The 24,885-nt window shown below is 37.3% G+C and overlaps 1 protein-coding gene across 1 annotated transcript; it reads right to left on the minus strand.

The window, feature by feature from the left end:
• Positions 1–16,830: 16,830 nt before the first annotated feature.
• On the minus strand, positions 16,831–17,754 carry LOC145089870 (uncharacterized). The gene has a single exon (XM_079028260.1). It carries the CDS (start codon positions 17,752–17,754, stop codon positions 16,831–16,833), a length of 924 nt encoding a protein of 307 aa, XP_078884386.1.
• Between the last annotated feature and the right edge of the window lie 7,131 nt (positions 17,755–24,885).

Consider the following 24,885-nt stretch of genomic DNA (forward strand, 5'->3'; position numbering starts at 1 on the left):
GCTTTTCGATTAGATCAGAATGTCGTCTATGAACACTATCACGGATTTATCAAGGAAAGGATTACAAACCCTATTCATCAAATCCATGAACGCTGCTGGAGCATTGGTTAGTCCAAACAACATAACCAAGAACTCGTAGTGTCCATATCTAGTTCTGAATGCAGTCTTCTCGATATCTTGCTCTCTTACTTTCAGCTGATGATATCCTGACCTTAGATCAATCTTCGAGAAATAGCTTGAACCTTGCAATTGATCAAACAGGTCATCAATCCTCGGCAACGGATATCTATTCTTTATTGTTTCCTTGTTCAGCTCTCTGTAATCGATGCACATTCTCATACTTCCATCTTTCTTCTTCACAAATAACACCGGAGCTCCCCAGGGCGATGAACTAGGTCTAATGAAACCTTTGTCCAATAACTCCTGAAGTTGCATCATCAGCTCCTTCATCTCCGTCGGTGCTAATCGATAAGGTGCTTTTGCTATTGGCGTGGTTCCTGGCAACAAGTCAATACGGAATTCCACTTGTCGATCAGGCGGTAATCCAGGAAGGTCTTCGGAAAATACTTCCGGATAATCACACACAACTGGAATATTCTGCATCACCTTCTTTTCCTTCTTAGCATCAATCACAAATGCTAAATATGATGTACATCCCTTGGTCAAACACTTTCTGGCTTTCATTAGAGAAATGATCCCAGAATTCACTCGCCGTTTGTCCCCATACACCATAAACGAATCTTTTCCAGGCGGGTTTACTTTCACTATCTTTTTCTTGCATAAAATTTCGGTATCATTGGCGCTAAGCCAATCCATTCCCAAGACGATGTCGAAACCATTAAGTTCGATAGGCAATAACGCCTCGTGAAACTTATTCCCATTAAGGTCGATCAAGACGTTTTTCATACGATGGCTAACAGGTACAAACTTGCCACTAGCTACTTCGACTAATAAAGCATTATCTAGTCTATCAATAGGCAAAGCTAGCTTTCTACCAAACTCATGCGAAATAAAGGAGTAGTTGGCTCCAGAATCAAACAATATATGAGCAGGTAATTCGTTTACGAGAAAGGTACCTGAAGCAACATCAGCTTCATCCTTCGCAGCTTCCAGTGTCATCTGGAATGCTCTCGCCTTTGGCTTTGGTGGAATGTTGGGCTTTGCTGCCTCCTTCTTCCTCGAACAGTCCTTCAAAATGTGCTCCTCTTCATTACACCCAAAACACATCCTTTTGTTGTTTGGACATTCATTGGCAAAATGTCCAACCTTTCCACACTTGTAGCAGGTCACATCCTCGCTACATTTCCCAAAGTGCTTTTTCTTACACTTATCACACCACTTTGCTTCGCCTCCTTTTCCTCCAAACTTTTTCGAATCAGATTTCGAAAATTTTCCTTTCTTACCGGAACCAGATGTTCCCTCAAACTTTCTTTTCTCACCAACATCAGCCTTGTCGGTGGTTCTCCCATTGATCATGTTTTCAACAGACTTGGCAGCCCAGATAGCTGCCTCTAGAGTAAGTGCCTAACGTACTGGCACCTCGTACTCCCATGGAAGTCCCTTCGCATACCGATCCACCTTTGTCAGCTCGTCTGGAACGATACGCAAGGCAAACTCCATCTTATCGGTGAAGTTATTGGTGTATTCATCAACTGACATGCTACCCTTCGTCAATGTCAAAAACTTATTCTCCAACTCCAACAGATTTTGAGCCGAGCAGAACTTGCGCTTGAACTGCACCAAGAACTCTGCCCATGACAACTGCAGTGGCTCATTAGGGCTCAAAGTCTTCCCTAGAGTGTTCCACCAACGAATGGCTCCACCTCGGAACTGACGCACTGCATAGATAGTTTGCAACTTACCTCTGCAGCCACACGTCATGAAGGCTAGCTCCATTTCGGAGATCCAATCCATAACCCCAATCGGATCCTCCTTTCCATTGAAGGTCGATGGTTTGCAAGTCAAAAAGTCCTTGTACTTGCATCCCATTCCATCATTCCTTCCTTCATGGTTATCTTGCCTTACTATCGGTGGGTTGGCTGGACCAACAGACCCACTGAAGTTTCCACCTTCCGAGTGTCCTTCATTTAATTCAGGCTCTTCCACACGAATCGACAGTTCTTCACGATTTTGTTGAAGCAACCGTCTAGTTTCATCCATCTGACGATCCAACATCGTCTGAATCATCAATTGCACACTAGCCATGGTTATTGGCTCAGGTGCTGCTGCTACGACAGGTATTGGCTCAATCACTAGTGGTTGATTCCTGTTTTCGTCAGCATTTCCAACTCCACTTCTTGTTCTCACCATTTTGATCTACACACCGAATAAGGTGAAATTAGATCCTCAATCATGATAGATATTCAAATCATCCATATCACTCCGAAACGTTTACATGCTAGTTCTAATATCGTAGACGTACGCTTAGAATCCTACACACATAAGGTTTCTAGATCCGATCGGCAACAGACCATAGATCCGAACAAATAATATCATATATATGGCAACATATAACATTTAGCACATAAAAGCATTTTAGGCAACTTTCCTAAAATAAACTAGTGCTCGTGTCTAAATCATAACAGACACACATCTCAAAACTTCACTTAGCATTCTAAGTTTAAGTCTAGAAATCCTACAAATTCCTAGTTCGCTTAAACTAATGCTCTGATACCAACTGTGACATCCCCAAAATCTCGGCCAGAAAAGACCGATTTTCATTTATGCTTTTAAATATTTTCAGAGTAAATCCTTTTGATTTGAAAGAGTTGCGGAATTTGTTCCCAAAAACAAAACATGATAAAACAATGTTTACCGAAACATTTCATAAAAGAAATGTATTTTCATTATAATCAAAACTCGGGGTGTCATGTTCCGATATAGACCAATAAGCATAAACGAATACATTACAAGTCATTTATCAAATATAAACATATGCAAACTTGTAAACAAAACAACTTGATGGATCATCCATCTCATGCCCTTCCGCCACTTCCTGTAATACAATTTAAAACTGAGTGGGTCAGGCTTGGGAGCCTGGTGAGCATATAGGGTTTTCAACCCACAATAAATATCATATTTAATTTTCACCAACCAACAATAACCCAATTACCCATTCCCGTTATTCTCACTTTAATGTCCCTAAAACAACTAACATAAGGGACCTAGTCTAAGAATATTTCATCGGGGCGACAACACATGCTTCGGGGGTACCTCAGCAATATAAGTCAAATAAGGCAACCATGAGGGGGATGGAGTACAGCGAATGAACACCCAAGTTCATTAACACCTACAGGTGGCGAACCTGCTAATGTTTCCACAAGACTGTCTAGAATAGCCAGTGGTCGTCATCTAAACTCCGCTAGATGACTCAATCAAACAACAACGAGGCCTCTCATCTGTTTATTACACACCAACTTTCTACCCGTGTTCTACCCAACATATTAGTAGATAAAAATATACATTTGTATACATAGTTTAAAGAAAACCTGTATAGCATGCTTTAATCAACACATATATCACATAACAGATGAGGCACACACACACATAACACATATCTCATAAAGAAATAAGCAGATCTATAAGATAGAAGAGAGTGAATACACGTTCACACGTAACACAACCAAATATATACACATAGCACGTATTTCATATAAAATACTTCGTATTATTGTATTAGAAAGAAAATAACTACACACTCACTTGATCAGAAGATGATCCGACAGCACTACGGCTTATAGAAGTAGTATTCCTCAGCAGATCTGGAAGATCTCCTCGAAAATCGAACTTCTCGCGGGCAGAGCTTCGACTCGGGAACCGCACTTCTCGGGATCTTCGGGGTCTCGGGACTTGCCTCGGGGCTAGAGTATGATACCGGGGCTTCGGGGTGGAATCGGCACGCAAAACGATGCAAAAGACTAGAGAGAAGAGAAGAAATGAACAAGAATTTTGGCTGCCTTCGGATCCCCTTTTATAGTGCTGGACCCTCGCACGAACGCGGGGCGTACGCCTGTACGCAGGGCGTACAGGGCTCCGATGCGTCACTGCATGCGTCATCCGAAATGTCGACACTCTTCGGAGTACGTGGGGCGTACTCGAGTACGCAGCGCGTACCTCGGATCAGATCAATGACTCGCTTCGGATAAGGCTTTCGATTTTTGATTTAAATTTAAATACAAAATGATTAATAAACTTCGGAAATTCATAACTTCTTCATACGAACTCCGTTTTCGACGTTCTTTATATCCACGGAAAGGTGAGACCACGCTCTACGACTTTCGTTTAGACTCCGTCGGCTAATTTTGACTTTATTTTTATTAATTATTTTTAATAGGCCGGGACAGAAACTTTCGTTATAAATTCATAACTTCTTCGTTTGACGTCCGTTCTTGCCTAACTTTTTATCGCTTCGATACCAACAATGAGATCTTCGATTCTCATTTAGATTGCTTCGGCTAAAAAACCGCTCGATCTCAAATCGAGTAAAACAGGCTGTATACCGCTAAGCCGGAACTTCGATAAATCATAACTTCCTCATACGAAGTCAGATTTGGGCGTTCTATATATATTCGGAAACCTCGTTCAATTACTACAACATTAATTAAAGATATTAAGTTTATTTTACACTTAAATTTTGACGCTTATTTTTATTCTTAATTAATCAAACCACATAATTAAGCAATTAAGCACAAAACACATAATACTCAAATAATACAATCTTATTATTTTAAAACGGGTTACAAAGGTTAACCTAGACTATTATATTGCTACAAATGGCAAGCCCGGAAACACAGGCGTTACAATTCTCTCGACCGCGAACTTTAACCAAAACCATACCATATGATAAACCAAAACCTTAACAATTCTTGGCTCTTTGCTATGTCATTACCAACCACTGCTTTACCAAGCGAAGATGATTAAACCAAGAATTTACTCGCTACTTCTAACTACTTATAGGCTCAAGTGTACCCCCACCTGGACCACCACTCAAGACAAATTTGAAAAACTTTAGGACTTGCGACCTCATAAGAAATTTCCAGCTAGAGAATCAAAACCTTAACAACAGTTTGCCAACAACTGGAAATATAATGCATACATACCACATAGACTTTCTGATACATGATTGATAACACACTGACCTTGTCGACACTCTCACAACGCCAACTGAGCACAACATAGCTGCTACCAAAGCAAAACCTTACGAAAACAAAGTCGCACACGATCTGCAGATAGGATAATAGTTGCACTCTTGATCCAAATCGGAAGTTGAAACCCAAGAGAACCATGCACAAAATTCGAACCAAGAGACCCAACGCCCTATTTCCTAACTCACAAGGAGCACCCCTATACCCATACTTAAGAAACCCATAATCTCCTCCGAAGAGAAAAAACACCATAGATAATTGAAAGGCCACCTTAATCAAAACAAAAAACATCCTCATGATCGGTCAAACAAGACCCCATATTTGGTTGAGACTGGACGGATTCCATCACTACCCCACTAGCTCGAGAAGACCTCCAAGATGATCCTATAAGTTACCAAAAATTGAGTCTGCTATGAATCAGAACTCCACTTCACCATTGAGGGTAAACATACACATGGACCAAGGGAACATAACATACTTCACTGGAGGGTAGGTGACACATTCCTTGATCTTTAACTGTCTCCACTTTCATCCTTTGGAGAATTCCCACTGAATGAAGAACTCAACGACCAATGGTCTAGAACACCTTGATGCATAAACTAGAGGACCACAGACCCACCTAGAGCTAAACATACCCGCTTCTAGAAAGGGTTCACCGATTAACATCTGCCCAACAAATCTAATAGCAGTAATCCGAACAACGAACTGACAATTTCCTCAATAACTGACACTCAACCTAAGAATCCCAATTCTCCCCCACTTAGAACTTGAGCCACCACCTACTGGTGGTGAAACCAAAACATAACCCAACTAGCCCAACCAGGTACAACCATACTTGACCATGGAATGAATATCATCCGCATAATGGTCCTCCTGATACGGATCAAATAAACCCCAAGAAAACCTGAATTCCTGCTGAAAACCTATGAATTTCCAATAATAACCACTTACAACGCATAGGAAACTACCGATTTATGATCAAAACATGCACCCCTTGCTTGCAACCCAAACGACAATCCGAAACCTGGCTTTCTCATCTCACAAGGATACGACCCTTGCTTGCATCAGAAGGTACTCGTGCCACATCAAACCACTTGCACACACCGGCGTTGATATATTGTCGCCAACCACTGCGACCAACATACCTCAGGCTGAGAATCCAACCTAACTCAGGAGGTCACAAGCCTACCCACTCCTTCGAACTTAGAAATCTGAAGAGAAAGATCCTTGCCACGGATAAAGACAATCTACCACTTAAATCCCATATGCAATTTCTAAACTGATCATATCAACTGCTTCCTCCTTGTGCGGCCCAATCCAAAGATCGACAGATACGGAACCACTGCCTCGAACCATGGTATCCAACTATGCTATCTTCCCTGACTAGTCCTTAGAATCCCCGAAACGTCCCTTGATTCGAGTATGGATCATGTGCTTCCAGTAGTACGGGCCCAATACTACCTTCCACACCTATCTATACTTTCCTCACGGATCATCTCGGGTCCTCTAAGAGCTACTCATGATAATACTCCCATTACCCGCTCAACAACAAAACCACCACCCTAAAATACTTCCTAGGCTCTCCTAGGATCCCCCATCTCCCCTGCCATCAGTTGTTGAAGAAATCCTCATAATTTCAGTTAGCTACTTTATGAACACAATCACATGTAATAAAGCTCAAATAATCCCTCAAGTAAAAGACTTATCCCTATAACGGTTGGACTCAGACAAGAGCTGCGACATAGGGTCAAATCCATCACTCTGAGATTATTCAAGCTTAATTACATGTGACATTATATATTCACTTAACAACTAACTCACATCACTTAAGAGTCCCACAAAGCACAAAGCAAGCAACATTCGAGTAGTGGAGTCGACTGGCACTAAAACATAATAAAATCCGACAGATTCCCGCACAAAGTTCCAGTCTCCAACTCCCAGTATCCTGGATACATACTAGCATACTTATGCACTCCATCCTCACTCCCTAGAGGAAGGATAAACATATCATGACTGGTCGGCTGACCCCACATAACTCATCCTACCACCAACTGCCACATGACCCTCCATTGGCGCCAGATGACTATCACATACTACACAACTTAAACAATCTTAGGCTAAAACATTCAATCCTGCAACGGTTGGACTTAGAACAGAGTTGGGCAACAGGACCAAATCCCTTAACCTAAGGCCATTTAACTCATGCAGTATGCAAATTAGCGCATTCACTCAATAGTCAGATCACACACGAAAGAGTCACATAACAGTCAAACGGGGAACTCTATAGGAACAAAGGCATCACATAATTAGGTAATTCTATCATGCAATTCCTGAAGATAACTTGCCTATTACTAGCATGTTGTTCTAACATATCATAACATAATCTCAAATAACTGTGTGGTAATTTAGGGTCTACTTACTGGCTCTGGCTGATCATACACATCGCATCCTCCTTGTTTATTTTGAAAACCATTTGAAAATCATTTTTTTTAATTTTTAATCTTTTTCCTTAGTTTGAGACTGGATTCACACGAGTGTTCCTCCAATTCACTCAAACCAAGGCTCTGATACCAACTTGTAACATCCATAAAATTTCATAAAACTTAAACTTTTCAAAACAACCCTTTTTCTATGGAAATGTTTACAAAACCCATTGTTTCTAAAACATTATTTAAAATCAGAATCGTTCTCAACATATTTTTCAAAACTTTGTCATTATCAGAGTATCCCAGAAATCATAAGTACAAAAACGTGAGGATGTGTACGGTCACCCTAACAATATCCGCTGAAGTACATGAAACCATAAACAAAAACTGTAAGCACGAAGCTTAGTGAGTTCCCCCAAAGTACCAACACACAAACAGATAATATATACCAATAACAACATACATGGCCTACAGCATGATTGGAACGCCCCACCGACCTACAGTCCATCTGGTACGCCCACAAATCCTTCAATCTGACTGGAACACCCCACTGGACTGCAGTCTGTCGGGTACGCTCACAGAACCTTCAGCATGACGAGTACGCCTCACCGAGCCTTCAACCTATCTGGAACGTTCTCCGGGCCTTCAGCCTGACTAGTACGCCCTACTAGCCTTCAGTCCATCCGGGACACCTTGGGTCTTTTTGCCTTCAACACAAAGAAGGACCGCCTCAACCCAACCACACATAAACCATGTCGTCATATACATAACATATAAGCAAACATATAACATATCAATATAAATATTATTGGGTTTGTTGACTGGCAGCATAAAGCAGTACAGTCTCAACCCAGCCACACTACATCAACACATGCAACTGGTAAACATATAACCAAAACAGATAACAGACAAATCTAACAGATCACTAAGCATAACATCATCCTATCTACCAGGATACAAATCTAACATATCACTACAACACTCAATCATATGATAAAATAGGATCACAATCCAAATGGTCGACCATGGTGCCTTTGACCCATAAGTACAATGATGAAGACTCACCTCGAATACTGAAGTTCACTGCAAGAATCCTTAGTTGGTGCCCCGACGACACCTCCAATCTATTAGATCAAAATAACACCCAATTAGCAAGTGGGTGTCATTTTATGGCCCACCATCCATACTTGGGATAAAATGACCGTTTTACCCCTAACCCAACATGAACCAAAAATGAAGCCCAATTCCATTAACCAAAAGGTCCAAAACCAAAAGATAAACAAAGGCCCACTAGTGGCCCAAATTTCCAAATTGGGCCCAATCTCATATGAATCTTATCCTAAGACTATATTTTCCTTTATTATAATTTAGGTTGTCTCAAGTACTGTAACGCCCGTAGATCTGGGCTAGTCAACTTAAGGACAATGAGCGTCAAAAATGATTTTTTGGGAAATATTATCTAGAAGGAGTAATCTTAAATAAGATGGAGTTTATGTTATGAGGTTTCCGAATATATAAAGAATGTCGAAATCCGAGTTATAACGAAGAAGTTATGACTTGTCGAAGTTTCGCGATAGAACCAACACGACACGACGCGACGTAAATAGTGAATTAACGTTAGAGCGATATTTATCCAAAACAATCTAAATGAGAATTGAAGATATCATCGATAGTAGTGCAACGACAGAAAGACGGACAAAAACGAACGTCAGACGAAGGAGTTATGAGTTTATAACGGAGTTTTCCTGTCCCAACCTACTAAAAATAATATATAGGTAATATAATTATAATATATCAAAAATAAATTCAAAATTAGCCAATGGAGTCTAAACGAGAGTTGCGGAGCATAATCTCACCTTCGCGTCGATATAAAGAACGTCGAAAACGGAGTTCGTATGCGAAAGTTATGAATTTCTGAAGTTCGGGGTGCGAAACCCCCAAACTGTCAGATACCACAACGTGGCCAGTCTTCTGACACCTCCGGGAGTCCCCCTGATGCAACTTGCGATGACGCATGCAGTGATGACCAAGCCCACGACGTGGAAAAAGGTGCCACGACGTGGCAAAGGCAGATTTTGCCCTATAAATAGATTTGAAGGGTCAGCCGAGTTTGGTTGCTCATTCTCTCATCTCTCACCTGTACTACATCAATTTACATGCAAAGAAATACCCCCGAGGCCCCGGTATCAACCCCGAGACCCGAAGCAAGTACCGAACCCGAAGATCCTGAGAAGAAAAGAGTTTCCGAGCCAAAGCTTTGTCCGCAAAAAACCCGGTGTGTGAAGTGATACCGGTTTCACCGAAGAATATCTACTTGAAGAGCCGTAGTACTGTCCGGTCATCTTCTGATCAAGTGAGTGTCTGGTCACTTTCTTCTAACACATAAATATTAAGTATTTGCTATGAAATACGTGCTATGTGTATAATATAATGCTGTTTATACGTGTAGGTGTATAGTCCCTTTCATAAACACGAGTATAATACAAGTATTGTTTGAATGTATTAAGTATATGTTTGGGTGAGTGTGTAGTTACTTTCTTCTAACACATAAATATGAAGTATTTTCTATGAAATACATGCTATGTGTTTATATATTATTTGTCTATTTGAGATGGGCATGGAATTGAAGTTTTATATAGGTTTTAAATGAGTTAAACTGTATATGTATTTATCTCTACAAATATGTTGGGTAGACGAAATAGTTGGTGTGTAATGAAGGATGAGTTTGAGGATGAGACGAAAGATAAACCTCGGTAGCTATGGATTTAGTACTGTAAAGATAAGCCTCGGTAGCTATGGATTTAGTACTGTATATAGATGAACCTTGGTAGCTATGGATTTAGTACCGTATAGACGAACGTTGGTAGCTATGGATTTAGTACCATATAGACGAACGTTGGTAGCTATGGATTTAGTAATGTTAGATAGACGATGATAGCTATGGACTTAGTACCTGTTAGATAAACGTTGGTAGTTATGGACTTAGTACCTAGTACCCGATGAATGAACCTAGGAATGGCAATGGGGCGGGTTCAGGGCGGGGCATGGATTCCCAAACCCGCCCCGATAACTTTCGGGTATCTTATCGGGGCGCCCCATTGGGTTTCGGGTTTCCCCGTCGGGTTTCGGGTATCTTATCGGGTTTACAACAATTGATAACGAAATCTTTATTCTCTTTTAGGGTACCCCAATGTCTTATAAAATATACATGTTCTAGCAACTATTTTAAATTAAAAACATGATGCATCACTTTAATAAAATAAACTGGACGTTATATTAAAAATTATTTGATTTAAGTTTTGTTTAATACGTCAAAACACATAAAAATGATCATTAACACTAGATTGTTAATAACTAAAAAAATTGTCCACAATAAGTATTTTATATTTGAACGCGTACAATTAACAACAAAAATTTTTGAACATTATATATATATATATATATATATATATATATATATATATATATATATATATATATATATATATATATACACATATATACATATATAATCGGGGCGGGGCGGGTCGGGGCGAGGATAACCCACTCCCTACCCCGAACCCGATAAAAAACCCAATAACGACCCGTTACCCGACCCGAAATGATCGGGTTTCGGGTTTCCCCATCGGGTTCGGGCTTTTTTGCCATCCCTAAATGAACCATAGCAGCTATGGAATTAGTGCTTTACGAAAGAACCCTGGCAACTATTATCTTAGTGCCTAATAAAGAATCCTGGCAGCTATTGTCTTAGTGTCTATTACGGAGTGAACGAATAGATGACTCTTAGGGTAGACCGTTAAGAGTAAGGAAGATAATGGGGATGGGTAATTGGAATGATCGTTTGATGATTGAATATATATATATATATATATATATATATATATATATATATATATATATATATATATATATATATATATAAGATATAATATTATGGGTTGAAAACCCTATATGCTCACCAGGCTCCTAAGCCTGTCCCACTCAGTTTTCTTTGCATTACAGGTAATGACACAAGGGTATAAGTTGGTGGACTTGACGAGAGATTTTGGATTATAGATCAGTAGTTATAAATAACTGTTGTAAGGTCTATTTTATATTGTTTATGCTTTTGGTCTGTTTCGGAACATGACATCCCGAGATTTTGTTATTTAATGAAAATACATTCTCTTTGAGAAATGTTTTGATAAATGGTTATCATATTTTGTTTTTGGAACAATTTTCGCAAATGTTTTCCTTAAAAATGATTACTTTGATTTTAAAACAAAGCATAAACAAATCAGTCTTTTTTGGCCGTGAAATTAGGGATGTCACAAGTACCCCCCTTAGGACAACTTGGTCAAAGACAAAAGTCAAAAAGTCAAGGTCAACGGCCCGAGTTGCCCCAACTCGCCGAGTTGTTCCCTCAACTCGGCGTGTTTTTCCATTTAACTGCAAAGTCGGGAAAAACTGATCCAACTCGCCGAGTTTATCAATAAACTCGTCGAGTCCGCTCGAAACCCAACAACTTAATACAATAAACACTTAATCCATAAGGACATGACCCCAAAACCTAGATCTGACTTCCTTGAGCTGGAAAACCACGTAAAATTGCTAACTTTACATCCATGCATGTCTAAATGAAGCTCTTAAGATTAAAATGGACTTAAGAATTTACTTAATGCATGCATGACACCAAAATTCTCATAAAGCTTGCAACTTTAAGCTAAATGAGGCCACAAAATGGCCAGATCTAAAATGACAACCCATTGAAACACTAAAATCCTTGGAAAATCCATCAAAGAATCCAATAGTCAAGATAAAACTCCAAAAGAAAAGATCTAATCAATGAAGAAGCAAGGCACAAGCTTTATACCTCAAAGAGACTGCAATAAGTGGGGAAGTTCTGGATCTAAAGCCTTTCCACCAAGCTAGACACTTTCACTTCAAAGTTGATTCAAAAGAGTACCAAAATCAACACTCAAAGCTCTCCACAAGCTCACATACTCTACTATGGAAGACGATACTTGAATTTAGGGTTTCTGGACAGAGGAGACTAGTAAGGAGGCCAGCCAAAGGACTTAAGGCCTATAAATAGGATGCAATACCTTAAAAATTAGTGTTTCCTTCCCAGCTGTCAATTCGCCGAGTTGCTTCATTAAATCACGCAACCAAAACATTCCTCAACACGCCGAGTCGAGGCTATTAAACTCGCCGAGTTCGACTGGAAAATCATACAAAAGATAATTCTTATACTTGGATGTCGGGATGTTACAATAACATATTTACAAAACATGATAAGTCTACTTATGTTTAATGGTTTAATGAAGTATATAACTTGGAATTATAAATTAAAAAAAATGTTCGGCGTAGTTAACCTAAATAGAGGATTTTGTGGCGAATGATTAGACGAACCACAAAAGGTGTTTGCCATAAACCAATAAAAGTATTGTCTTTCAAGACCTAATTTTTGTGACAACATGTTATTTAATAACCTCCAAACGAATTAAACGTTATGTATTTTTATAATTGAGTCTATAAATCTTACATATTCTCTGCATGCATGCCCAGTATTTCATGCATGAATCAACATTCAGCTTCATTTCTCTTTTTCTTATTAAAAACACCAATATTAGGTCAACCACAAAAACTCAACTCAATAAAGTCCATTTAAAATTAAAATTAAATTTATTTGTCCCATAAGTTATACAAGTGGGTACACAATTGTTTTTCACACATCTACAGATTTATACCATCTCAAGAATGAAATTGTCCCCTTCAAGGAAACCTATGTACTAAGGGTGCTTTGTTATGTGGGATTGGATTAGATGCAACTAGACAACAATAAGGATAAAATTTTCATTTTGAATGTCTTACATAACAAATGAGGGCTACATTACCATTTGCATTTACCATAAATCATAAATATGACTGTTAAATAATTGTTCATAGTTGTAAAGATAAACACCACCTTTAAAAATTAAACATGAATTTATCTCCTTCAAACTTCAGACTTACGATCAAAGCATCAATTTTTTTTCGTATTCATCTCTTTTTGGGTTATCAAAAAAAAAAAAAAAAAAAAACTTTGGATCTATACAAAGAATAGTAGAGTTCATGGACAGGTTTATTGGGGTTACAAAATTACACACTTTGAACACTTTATGTCATTGCAACCACAAATCCAAGGGTTCAATTGCCAATGTTCCTTGGTTAGACAAAATCCTAAAGCTTTACTATGCATGTACATAACGCAATCGGAGCTGTGCATTGGTAATAAGTACATGAAGACAATACAGGCTACAAATGTCAATTTAAAATGTCCATTTAGAAAGTTTAAGCGGAAATAGTGATGAGATTCTTGTCATAGGTTAAGAGATTGGTGACATACTTGCCATGTTTTTTATCATGTTACTACATTTGTGCCTGACACACCATTTTATATATATTACGAGAGACAAACGCAAAAATTTAGAAAATAAAAAGTGAAATTGATATAACAAAGTACAAAATGAAAGGGTTAATATGACATTTTAAAAAAGGGATAATGACTTGAAAGGGTAATGAACTTTCGATTTTGTTCACATTTAGTCACTAAACTTTTTTTCATTATCTATTTGCCATTGAACTATTGAAATTGTTCACATTCTACCCTTATGACCGGCTGTTACCGGTCATAAGGGTAAAATGTGAACAGTTTCAATAGTTTAGTTGCAAATAGATAACGAAAAAAAGTTTAGTGACTAAATGTGAACAAAATAGAAAGTTCGTTTCCCTTTAAAAAGTTCAATGGCTAAATGTGAACAAACTTCCTATTGTATTATGTTTTAGCAAATTATTTATTTTTGCTTAATTGTAGCAACATTTGTTGGTGGAGAAATCTATGAAATAAAAAAACAAAATGTAACATCCGGATTTCCAGGTATCATAATTTAAATATTTTTCTTTTGAGTTAAGAAGAGAAACTCGACGAGTTGACGCCTCAACTCATTGAGTAAGGCCGCGACTGATGACTCAGATTAATGATTGGACTCGACGAGTCAGTGAGGCGACTTGACGAGTCCGCGCTGCTGGCAGTAACCCTAAATATTTGGGCCCGAGCCATATTTAAAGGTACTTATGGCCTTCAATCGCGACTACCTTTCCCATAAATGAGAACCCCAGCGAGCTTGAGTGTGTAGAGTGAGAGGAAGAGCTATCTTGAGCTTTTTTTTTGTGTAGATTCCATTTTAGGGTTAGGGCTTGAATCACTTCATCTTTGGGGTTTTGAATGCCTCAAACCCCTCTTGCAAGTTTGTGTTATAGATCTGGACCCTTCTAGGTCCAGAGAGCCGAGAATATGAAGCTTTAGTAGAGTAAACCTTGGGGTTTGAAGTTAGGAATCTGGACCCTTCTAGGTCCAGAGAGCCAAGAATATGAAGCTTTAGTAGAGTAAACCTTGGGGTTTGAAGTTAGGAAGCATTTATGGGATTTTTATGGTATATATAGTTATTTTCATCTTACACATAGATATGAAGTATTTTATATAAATTACGTGTTATGTGTGCATATTATTTGAATACTTGCTGTCTATGCTGGATGAACGATTTTATACATGTTTTAAAAGATTTAAATGGTATATTTATTTGATATCTACAAATATGTTGCGGATGAAACATGGGTAGATGAAATAGTTGGTGTGTGATGAAATAAAACGATGAGAGATAGGTGATGATAATTAGGTAAATAGATGATGATGAATAGGTGATGTAGGATGAAAGGAGATATCATAACCTTAACCGGCAATGTGGTGATGTAGTCATCTACCAGAGTATAGATGGCGACCACGGACTATTCAAAACACCCCAGTGGAAACACCAGCAGGCTCATAACTTGTAGGTGATGAATTACGAGTTCAGACGATGTTGTAACTACGTATTCATGCAATGATACTCTAACCCCTTACTATGAATTACGAGTTCAGACGATGTTGTAACTACGTATTCATGGGATGTCACAAATTCCGCATGCCAAACCAATGGTCATAATTCACATCAGTGAGAATGGTTCATTTTTTTTTTGTAAAACCAAAATCATATTGGAAATTTTGATTTTTTATTTTGGAAAATGTCAAACCATTGGTTTTTTATTTTGGTTTCGGTTTTTTGTTTTTTTTAAAATATATTTTCAGGGTTTTTTTTTTATTTCATAGATTTCTTCATCAACAAATGTTGCTACAATTTAACAAAAATAAATAATTTGCTAAAACATAATACAAGAGAAGTTTGTTCACATTTAGTCATTGAACTTTTTAGAGGGAAACGAACTTTCGATTTTGTTCATATTTAGTCACTAAACTTTTTTTCGTTATCTATTTGCCACTAAACTATTGAAACTGTTCACATTTTACCCTTATGACCGGTAACAGCCGGTCATAAGGGTAAAATGTGAACAGTTTCAATAATTCAATGGTAAATAGATAACCAAAAAAAAGTTCAGTGACTAAATTTGAAAAAAGTCGAAAGTTCGTTACCCTTTTAAGTCAATATCCCTTTAAAAAATAAAGGGTAAAGCTATCATTACACAACAAATTTTAAAAAATATAAGTGTACAAATTGTCATTTAAAAAGTTAAAGGTGCAAATCGACGGTGGAATCCATTAACGTTGCCTTTTAATATATAATATAACTAATTTATAACCCGTGGGAACCACGGGTGCGAAATTAATTATATTTTCATACTAAAATATCGTAATTATTAATCAAATCATATAATTAAATTATTAATGAATACTTATTTTATGTAGTTATGTAAAATTAAAATCGTTGATTCAAATAAGTATGTGAAATTAATTTTCAATATATATTATATAGTTTTTATTTGTGAAAAAAAAACATTACGATATAATATAATGATATATTAAATTTATTGTAAAAATAAAACAACCCCAATAAGTGAAGTAAATTAAAATTGATAAATAAATCAAAATTTTAAGTTGTTAAAATAAACGTATATTATAAAAAATAAGAAATAATAAAAGAAAAATTAACAAAATCTTATTAATAATAAGAAGAAAACATGTTATGAGGAATAAAATTTTACAAACAACTTACAAAATTTCTAAAAACTTCTTTATAAACAACATTAGAAGTTTTATTTGTAAGTTTACCATCCTTATCTAAAATTAACAATTTTAATCCTTCTCTACTTTGAACTCTAGATAGCGCAACATATAATGACCATGTGTAAAAACCGGATCTTTCAAAAACAAACCAACCTTAGATAAGAATTGTCCTTGGCTCTTGTTAATTGTCATTGCAAAACAAACAGCTAATGGAAATTGTCTTTTTTGGAATTTGAATGAGATTTTTTTTTTCAGATGGTGTTAAGGTCATTCTTGGGATAAATGTCCGATTTCCAATATTACTTCCAGTTATGATAACTGCCTCAATAACACGTTTGCCCAAAGATATCATCTGTAGTCTAGAGCCATTACATAAGCCATTTTTTTTATCAATGTTTCTCAGTAACATAACTGGAACCCCGACTTTCAAAACTAACTTATGATTAGGCATACCTGAGACTTTAAGACCATTTAAAACATCAGGTGAGTATAAATTGGCATCAAAGTGATCATGGACAAACTCATATTCACATAGTTTATCTGAACTTAGATATTCAACTTCATCTCCTGGAAATAATGCAAGCAAACAATCATTTATTTTTCCGACAACTTCATTTTTTGGAACAAGTATTGCTCTTTCTTGAAAATATTCTGGATTGCTAGAAGCTTCAAGAATTGAAGGATATACAAACTCGATTAACGAACCTATAGGATCATAAGGATCATTAATCAGAAGATCATCCGGAATATCAATAATCGCTTCTCCATCATTAAAACCACCAAGTTTCCCTTCTCCTATATCCAAAAGCCATTTTGCAAAATCCATTGTCTGTTGAAAAGCAGATGTATCACTTCCAACAGTTAGCCTCATATTCTTGGTTAGTTGATAGACTTTGCATTGTTGCCATAAATGTGATGAACTTAATGAAGCATTAACAATGTCTTGTCTACTACCACCTGGAATAACAGACATAATTTGTCTAAAATCTCCTCCAAAAACAATTACTTTCCCTCCAAATGGCAAAGTTTCGTTTCTAGGATTATGACACTTGAATATATCTTTCAAAGTTTGATCTAAAGCTTCAAATGCATGCTTGTGAATCATGGGTGCTTCATCCCAAATGATTAATGAGGTTTTTCGTAATAAACTGGCGAGTTCACTATCTGGTGATATGGAACAAATAGAAGCTTAAAAATATTCTAGATTGCATGCAAGTATTCTAGATTGCTAGAAGCTTCAAGAATTGAAGGATATACAAACTCGATTAAGGAACCTATAGGATCATAAGGATCATTAATCAGAAGATCATCCGGAATATCAATAATCGCTTCTCCATCATTAAAACCACCAAGTTTCCCTTCTCCTATATCCAAAAGCCATTTTGCAAAATCCATTGTCTGTTGAAAAGCAGATGTATCACTTCCAACAGTTAGCCTCATATTCTTGGTTAGTTGATAGACTTTGCATTGTTGCCATAAATATGATGAACTTAATGAAGCATTAACAATGTCTTGTCTACTACCACCTGGAATAACAAGCAGAATTTGTCTAAAATCTCCTCCAAAAACAATTACTTTCCCTCCAAATGGCAAAGTTTCGTTTCTAGGATTATGACACTTGAATATATCTTTCAAAGTTTGATCTAAAGCTTCAAATGCATGCTTGTGAATCATGGGTGCTTCATCCCAAATGATTAATGAGGTTTTTCGTAATAAACTGGCGAGTTCACTATCTGGTGATATGGAACAAATAGAAACCTCAGTAAGAACCAAAGGAATTATAAACCTTGAATGTGCTGTCCTGCCACCGGTTAATAATAAAGAAACGATTCCACTTGAAGCAACATTTAAAACAATTTTAGCATTACATCTAACTACGGTCGATAATGTCTTCCAAACGCAAAAATTTAGAAAATAAAAAGTGATTGATATAACAAAGTACAAAATGAAAGGGTTAACATGACATTTTAAAAAATAAAGGGTAAAGCTGTTATTACACAACAAATTTTAAAAAATATAAGTGTAAAAACTGTCATTTAAAAAGTTAAGGGTGCAAATCGACAGTGGAATCCATTAACATTGCCTTTTAATATATAATATAATTATGATTTAGAGACATTAATATTTGGAAAGAGTAAATTTTATTTCTAGTTATATTAGTATTCATAGTCAAAGAGTTGTTTTTGAAAAAAAAACAACTTTATATAAATTGTAACAAAACTAAAAAAGTGACCGGCAATTGACATTTTGACAAAATATATGATGACATATCGTAGTAAATAGCTACCTTACTCTCAATACTAATATAATCAAAGTATTTTAGTGATTTTCCTACGGTAACAATGTTGTTACATTTTTAACTCATAATATTTATATTAATATATTTTTTTTATCAGTAATAAGATAATAACTAAGATAATAACAATATGTAACCCCAAACTCATAAATTTTACTATGTTGATGGTCTATAATAAGAACTAGTAAAATGTCCGGGTTTCGCCCCGGATCGATTATTTTTTTCTTTTTAAGTTTTTAAGTTCTTTTTTGTTTGGTGTGTTCTTTTTTGATTAGTAACTGTGGGTGTCGGATTATCAGGATTGTAATAAATTTGTTCGGCAAATGGTGCACAACTTATATCTTTTGAAGCGAATCAAAATACTCTATACTAGTTACACAAAATTATCAATTATATGTCTTGTTATTACAATCAATGGTTATATCAGTGGGGGGTACTTTCTCCACCAAATTGATCCACATATCACTTTCTGTTACAACCTACAAAATAATACTTAGAGCAAATCAATCCACCCTATTTTCAATACTTTCTCCACCAAATTGATCCAAATCACTTTCTGTTACAACCTATAAAATAATATCGAGAGCAAATCAATCCACCCTACTTTCAATGTTGTTAACAACATGTCGTCATCCATCCAGCTTATTCTTGCATAACATCACATGCCCAAAAGCACCATGGCCTAACACATCACAAGTTCACAACAAAAGGAATCAGAATTGAATAATAATTCTAGATGGAAGTAGACTCATAAAGTTTTGGGCAAAATAGACATTTCCACATTAGGAGTGAATATTTATTTAAATAAAAAAAATGAGAAAGTATCTTTTTCTTTATACTTCGCAGATTTGAAGTGAATATATACACACTAAAATATATTTTGTATTGCATAATATATAATAGTATTTAGCGAGTTGATATGGCTTTGTAAATTAGGGAATGAACTTATGTGAACCCCACCATTATCATCCTCTCCAGATAAGCTTGTAACATTAAGCTTTTCTATAATACATCATTCCTCGCAGTGTATATGGTTAAGCAAATAAGATTATCTTCTTCATTCTCGATAAGTACCGATTTAGGGGTATTTTTGTAACATTTCAAAAATATTGATGAAAATTTTTTATTTTTAAAATCATCAAATCCATACATAATTTGATACATCATGTGTTTCAAAACTAATCATAATACAAATGTATCAAAATCATTAGAGTGAAATAATCATGATGCGGAAATCATAATGGATGTTGTACAGTTAAGTCGGGTCATTCTCTTTGAAACTAGAAGTATGTGAAATATGTTTAAACCGCAAACCATAACCATAAAACTTAGTGAGTTTCCAAAATACCACATACCATACAAATAGACCCGACCCAACATGTAAATGGGTCTTGCCCAACGTACATACAACTGGCCCAGCCCAATCATGCAAATGGGCCCAAACAAACATACATATAAATGGACCAACCCAACATATAATAAATAGGTCCAACCTAACATACAAATAAATGAGTCCAACCCAACATATAGTAAATGTGCCCAACCCAACATATAGTAAATGCGCTCAACCCAACATATATATATATATATATATATATATATATATATATATATATATATATATATATATATATATATATAGTGAGAATACTCACTTGTCTCACGGGATTAACTAAAACACAACTCACTGCCACGTGAACGACACTACAACACATATATCGAATCAAATAAGGTCCCACCATAGTCTAACTACCAAAACTAGCCATTTTGACCAAAAGTCAAACCAAGTCAACAATCAAGGTCAAAGTTAACGGTTAGCACTTCCAACAACTGACCCTCATGTTGTGACCAACTCATCAGGCAGATCCAACTGGTACGCCATCTTGCCCTTCCAAGCAATAATCTTGAAGGGACCAATATACATAGGGGCCAACTTGCCCCGCTTCCTGAACCGGATGACACCTTTCCAAGGTGACACCTTCAAAAGCACAAAATCTCTAACCTGAAACTCGAGGTTTGAACGTCGCCGGTCAACATAACTCTTCTAGCGACTTTGCACAGTCCGCAGCCGATCGTGTACATGCCATATCGGCTCGGTATTCTTGATTACTACCTTAGTACTCTCCATAACCCAATTTCCAACCTTACCCCAACAAACTGGGGTCCGACACTTCCTCCCGTACATCATCTCGAAATGTGGCCGATCAATTATCATGATAACTGTTGTTGTAGGAGAACTCGACCAAATGAAGGTAAGTATCCTAACTCCGGCCAACATACACGCCCCGAGCATATCCTCGAGCGTCTGAATAGCCCGCTCACTCTCTCCATTGGTATGGGGTGGTATGCTATGCTGAAATGAAGCTGAGTATCCAAATCCTCATGAAACTACCTCCAAAACCTGGAGGTGAAACAGACATCACAGTTAGAGACAACAGAAACTGGAACCCCGTAATGAACAACCACCTCCCTGATGTAGATGTCAACAAACTTTTTGGAAGAAATACTCTCAGAAATAGGTATAAAATGAGTACTCTTGGTCAATCTGTCAACAATCACCCATATAGAATCCACCCCTCGCGCCGTCCTAGGCAACTTCATAATAAAATCCATGGTAATCTCCTCCTATTTCCACATGGGGATGGGTAATGGTTGCATATTCTCATGGGGTCTCTTCATGCAGGGGCACCAGTAACTCAACATCAGGTCTGGTACATCTTTGTGACTCCCGGATGAATCAAAAACTTCTACTTATGAGCCTCCTCCGATAATGTCTGCCTAACCTCACCAGCAACCGAAACCCAAACCTTACCACACTGAGTCAATAACCCACGAGTATCCATGACAAATAATGGAATATGACCCCTGATCCTCTCTTTATTCCAATTTTCTTCTTCAAACCTTCTACTTGAGCCTTCTTGATCAACTCTAACAATGATGAGACAATAACAATCCTCAATAATAATCTCTAGTAGGTGCACTTGTTGCCTTATGACTCAAGGCATCGGCCACAACATTGGCCTTCCTAGGGTGATACAAGATCTCGCAGCCATAATCTTTCCCCACGTCTAACCATCTCTATTGTCTAATGTTTAAGTTCGGCTGATCCATCAGGTGCCTCAGGCTCTTTTCATATGTATAAATACTAAATAGTGTACCTGGCCCTCTATAAATAATGTATCTAAATATTGAGGTCAAAAACCATAGCCCCCAGCTCCAAATCGTGCGTAGGGTAGTTAGCTTTGTGAGGCTTCAACTGCCTCGAAGCGTATGGAATCACATAACCCCTCTGCATTAACACTGCTCCCAAACCCAAAATCGATGCATTGTAATAAACCAAAATATCGTCCATACCCTTGGGAAGAGTTAGAATCAGAACCTCACACAACCTCTGCCTCAAAGTCTCGAAAGTTGCTTGTTGATCAAGCTTCCACCGGAAAGTAACATTCTTATTCATCAATCGGGTCAAGGGAACAACAATCTTGGAGAAATATTGAATAAGTCTCCGATAATAACATGCTAAACCAAGGAAGCTCCTGATCTCATATGGTGTCTTCGGAACCTCCCGCTGCATCACTGCCTCTATATTGGCCGGTTCAACCAATATGTCATTCTGGTTGACGACGTGCCCCAAGAACTGCACCTCGTGCAACCAAAACTCACATTTGGAGAACATGGCATAAAGCTTCTCCCCCCTCAACGACTCCAAGACCTCCTATAAATTCTCTTCATGTTGCTCCTTGGTTTTAGAATAGACCAAAATATCACCAATGAACACTATCACAGGCTGATCCAACATTGACCTACACACCCTGTTCATGAGATCCATGAACATTGTCGGTGCGTTAGTAAGCCCAAATGACATCACCACAAACTCGTAATGAACATAGCGAGTCCTAAAGGTCATCTTTTGTATATCCTCATATGGTGATATCTCGACCTCAAGTTAATTTTAGAAAACCAAGATGCTCCTTGAAGTTGGTAAAGAAATCGTAGATCCTAAGAAGTGGGTAACGGTTCTTCACTTTCAACTTGTTTAATTATCGGTTGTCAATGCACATCCTATGTGAGCCATCCTTGTTTTTCAAAAAACAGGATCGGAGCTCCCCACGGGGAATTGCTCGGTCTAATGAATCCCTTGTCTAATATCTCTTATAGTTGTATAGAAAACTCTTGCATCTCCAGAGGTGTTAAACGATAGGGTGCCTTGGTTATCGGTGCCACACCCGGAATCAGATCAATGCGGAACTTAACTTGCCTTTCAGGAGGCACTCCCAGCAAGTCCTCGAGAAATACATCGGGGAAATCCCAAATAATGGGCACGTCGTCCACCGCCCTCTTACCCTCATTTCGCATATCTACCACGTAAATAAGGAACCCGTAACATCCCTGCTGAATATACCTCTTAGATCTCGCAATTGAATAGACTGATGGCCTATGTTAAGCACCCTCACCATGAATAACCAGTTCTCCCCCACTTGAGCTTCGAACTCCCACTAAATGATGCTCATAATCAATCATAGCCCTATTAGGATTCAGGATTGTCGAAATTTAGGATCCTCGATTGCAGGATTAAAGGTGTCGCTTCTTGAGGTTTGTGGATTTTTGCCCTTATCCTATCCACTTCCTTGAGTAGTGTTCTAATGTCTTCCTGTTATTGAGCAAATTGTTGTGTCAACGCCTTCATCATGGAGAAGAGTTCGTTATTGGAGACCGAGGCAGGAGGATCTTGGGATCCCAGGGATCCTAGAGCAACCGGATGAGTATTCTTCTTTGGCACACTTAAATTTTTCCTCTAGCCAAGTAGCCCGCTTGGAGGAGGTGGAAATTTTTTCGGAAGAACATAGGGAACAGAGGATGAGGAAAGGATTGGTTGTGTAGACATGATTTTTGGGGATTACGAACACCACAAACCCACGGTGGGCGTCAAGTCGTTTTGGTAGAAAATTAATCAATTAAAAATCAACCAAATTGTATGAAAGGTTGTGATGTTGTAATCAAATCAAGTGAGCAAATTAAGAGTAAGTGACACAAATGGTTTACAAGGAAAGTCCTTGATCCTTGCTAGGATCTCCAGCACAAAACCTTGGGAGGTGATAACCATCACCTGCCATGTTAATTTGTATTAATTTAAAGATGAGTTACAGATGAAATGATGAATGTACAGGTACAATTGTTGTAGTAAGTCTATATGTGTGTAATGTGTGTAAAATACATGTGTACTTATACTCTAGTCCAAGTAACAATATGTCTGATATTCACATGATCCTCTTGAATAAAAATGAAAGCGTTGGTTTGACTTAGTATTCCCGGGTTTTTTGTCTGGTTGAAGTATTTCTTCGTTGAGAATGAGTCTTATATTGACTAATTATGTACATGTGAGAAAAATATCAGAAATATATCATTTAGAAGTATTAGGAAATTATAATATTACTTGTCAAGATCCTGAGATAGGTTTAGGATCCTAAAAGATCTTGAAGATCCAGGATCCTTAATAGGGTTGATGATCTTGGCCCTAACAATGATTACTTTGCATTATGAATAATTTTTCGAAACCCTTTGGGAAAAAAAAAAGCAAATATAATTGTTACTATTTTAATCTACTACCTAGAATACTTGATCAGGAAGTGTCTAAAATGCCCCTCATGGGAGGGCACGTGAAGAGCATTAGCGGAGCCATCTAATCGGTAACGGAGGGAGGAATTAGAGGGAAGAACTGAATGTGTTATTCAAACCTACAATAGGGACATTTTTTGAAAAATCCAAAAGATTACAACTAAAACGCAAAATCATGCCAACCACATGGATCATATTTGTAATTTAGTATAACCCGATACTTTGGTTATCATTTATGACTCCAACTACTGTTTGTTACAAATATTTATGGAGATTATTAATCAGCTGTCAATAATATTATTGAAATATTATTAAATCAGCTGT

This window comes from Lactuca serriola, chromosome 2 (assembly GCF_051521515.1).
Source record: "Lactuca serriola cultivar US96UC23 chromosome 2, Lser_US96UC23_V15, whole genome shotgun sequence".
Classification (NCBI taxonomy): Eukaryota; Viridiplantae; Streptophyta; class Magnoliopsida; order Asterales; family Asteraceae; genus Lactuca; species Lactuca serriola.

Bases quoted from the DNA above. Each gene is read 5' to 3' on its own strand.
- LOC145089870 (XM_079028260.1), bottom strand. From the start codon at position 17,754: ATGATTCACAAGCATGCATTTGAAGCTTTAGATCAAACTTTGAAAGAT.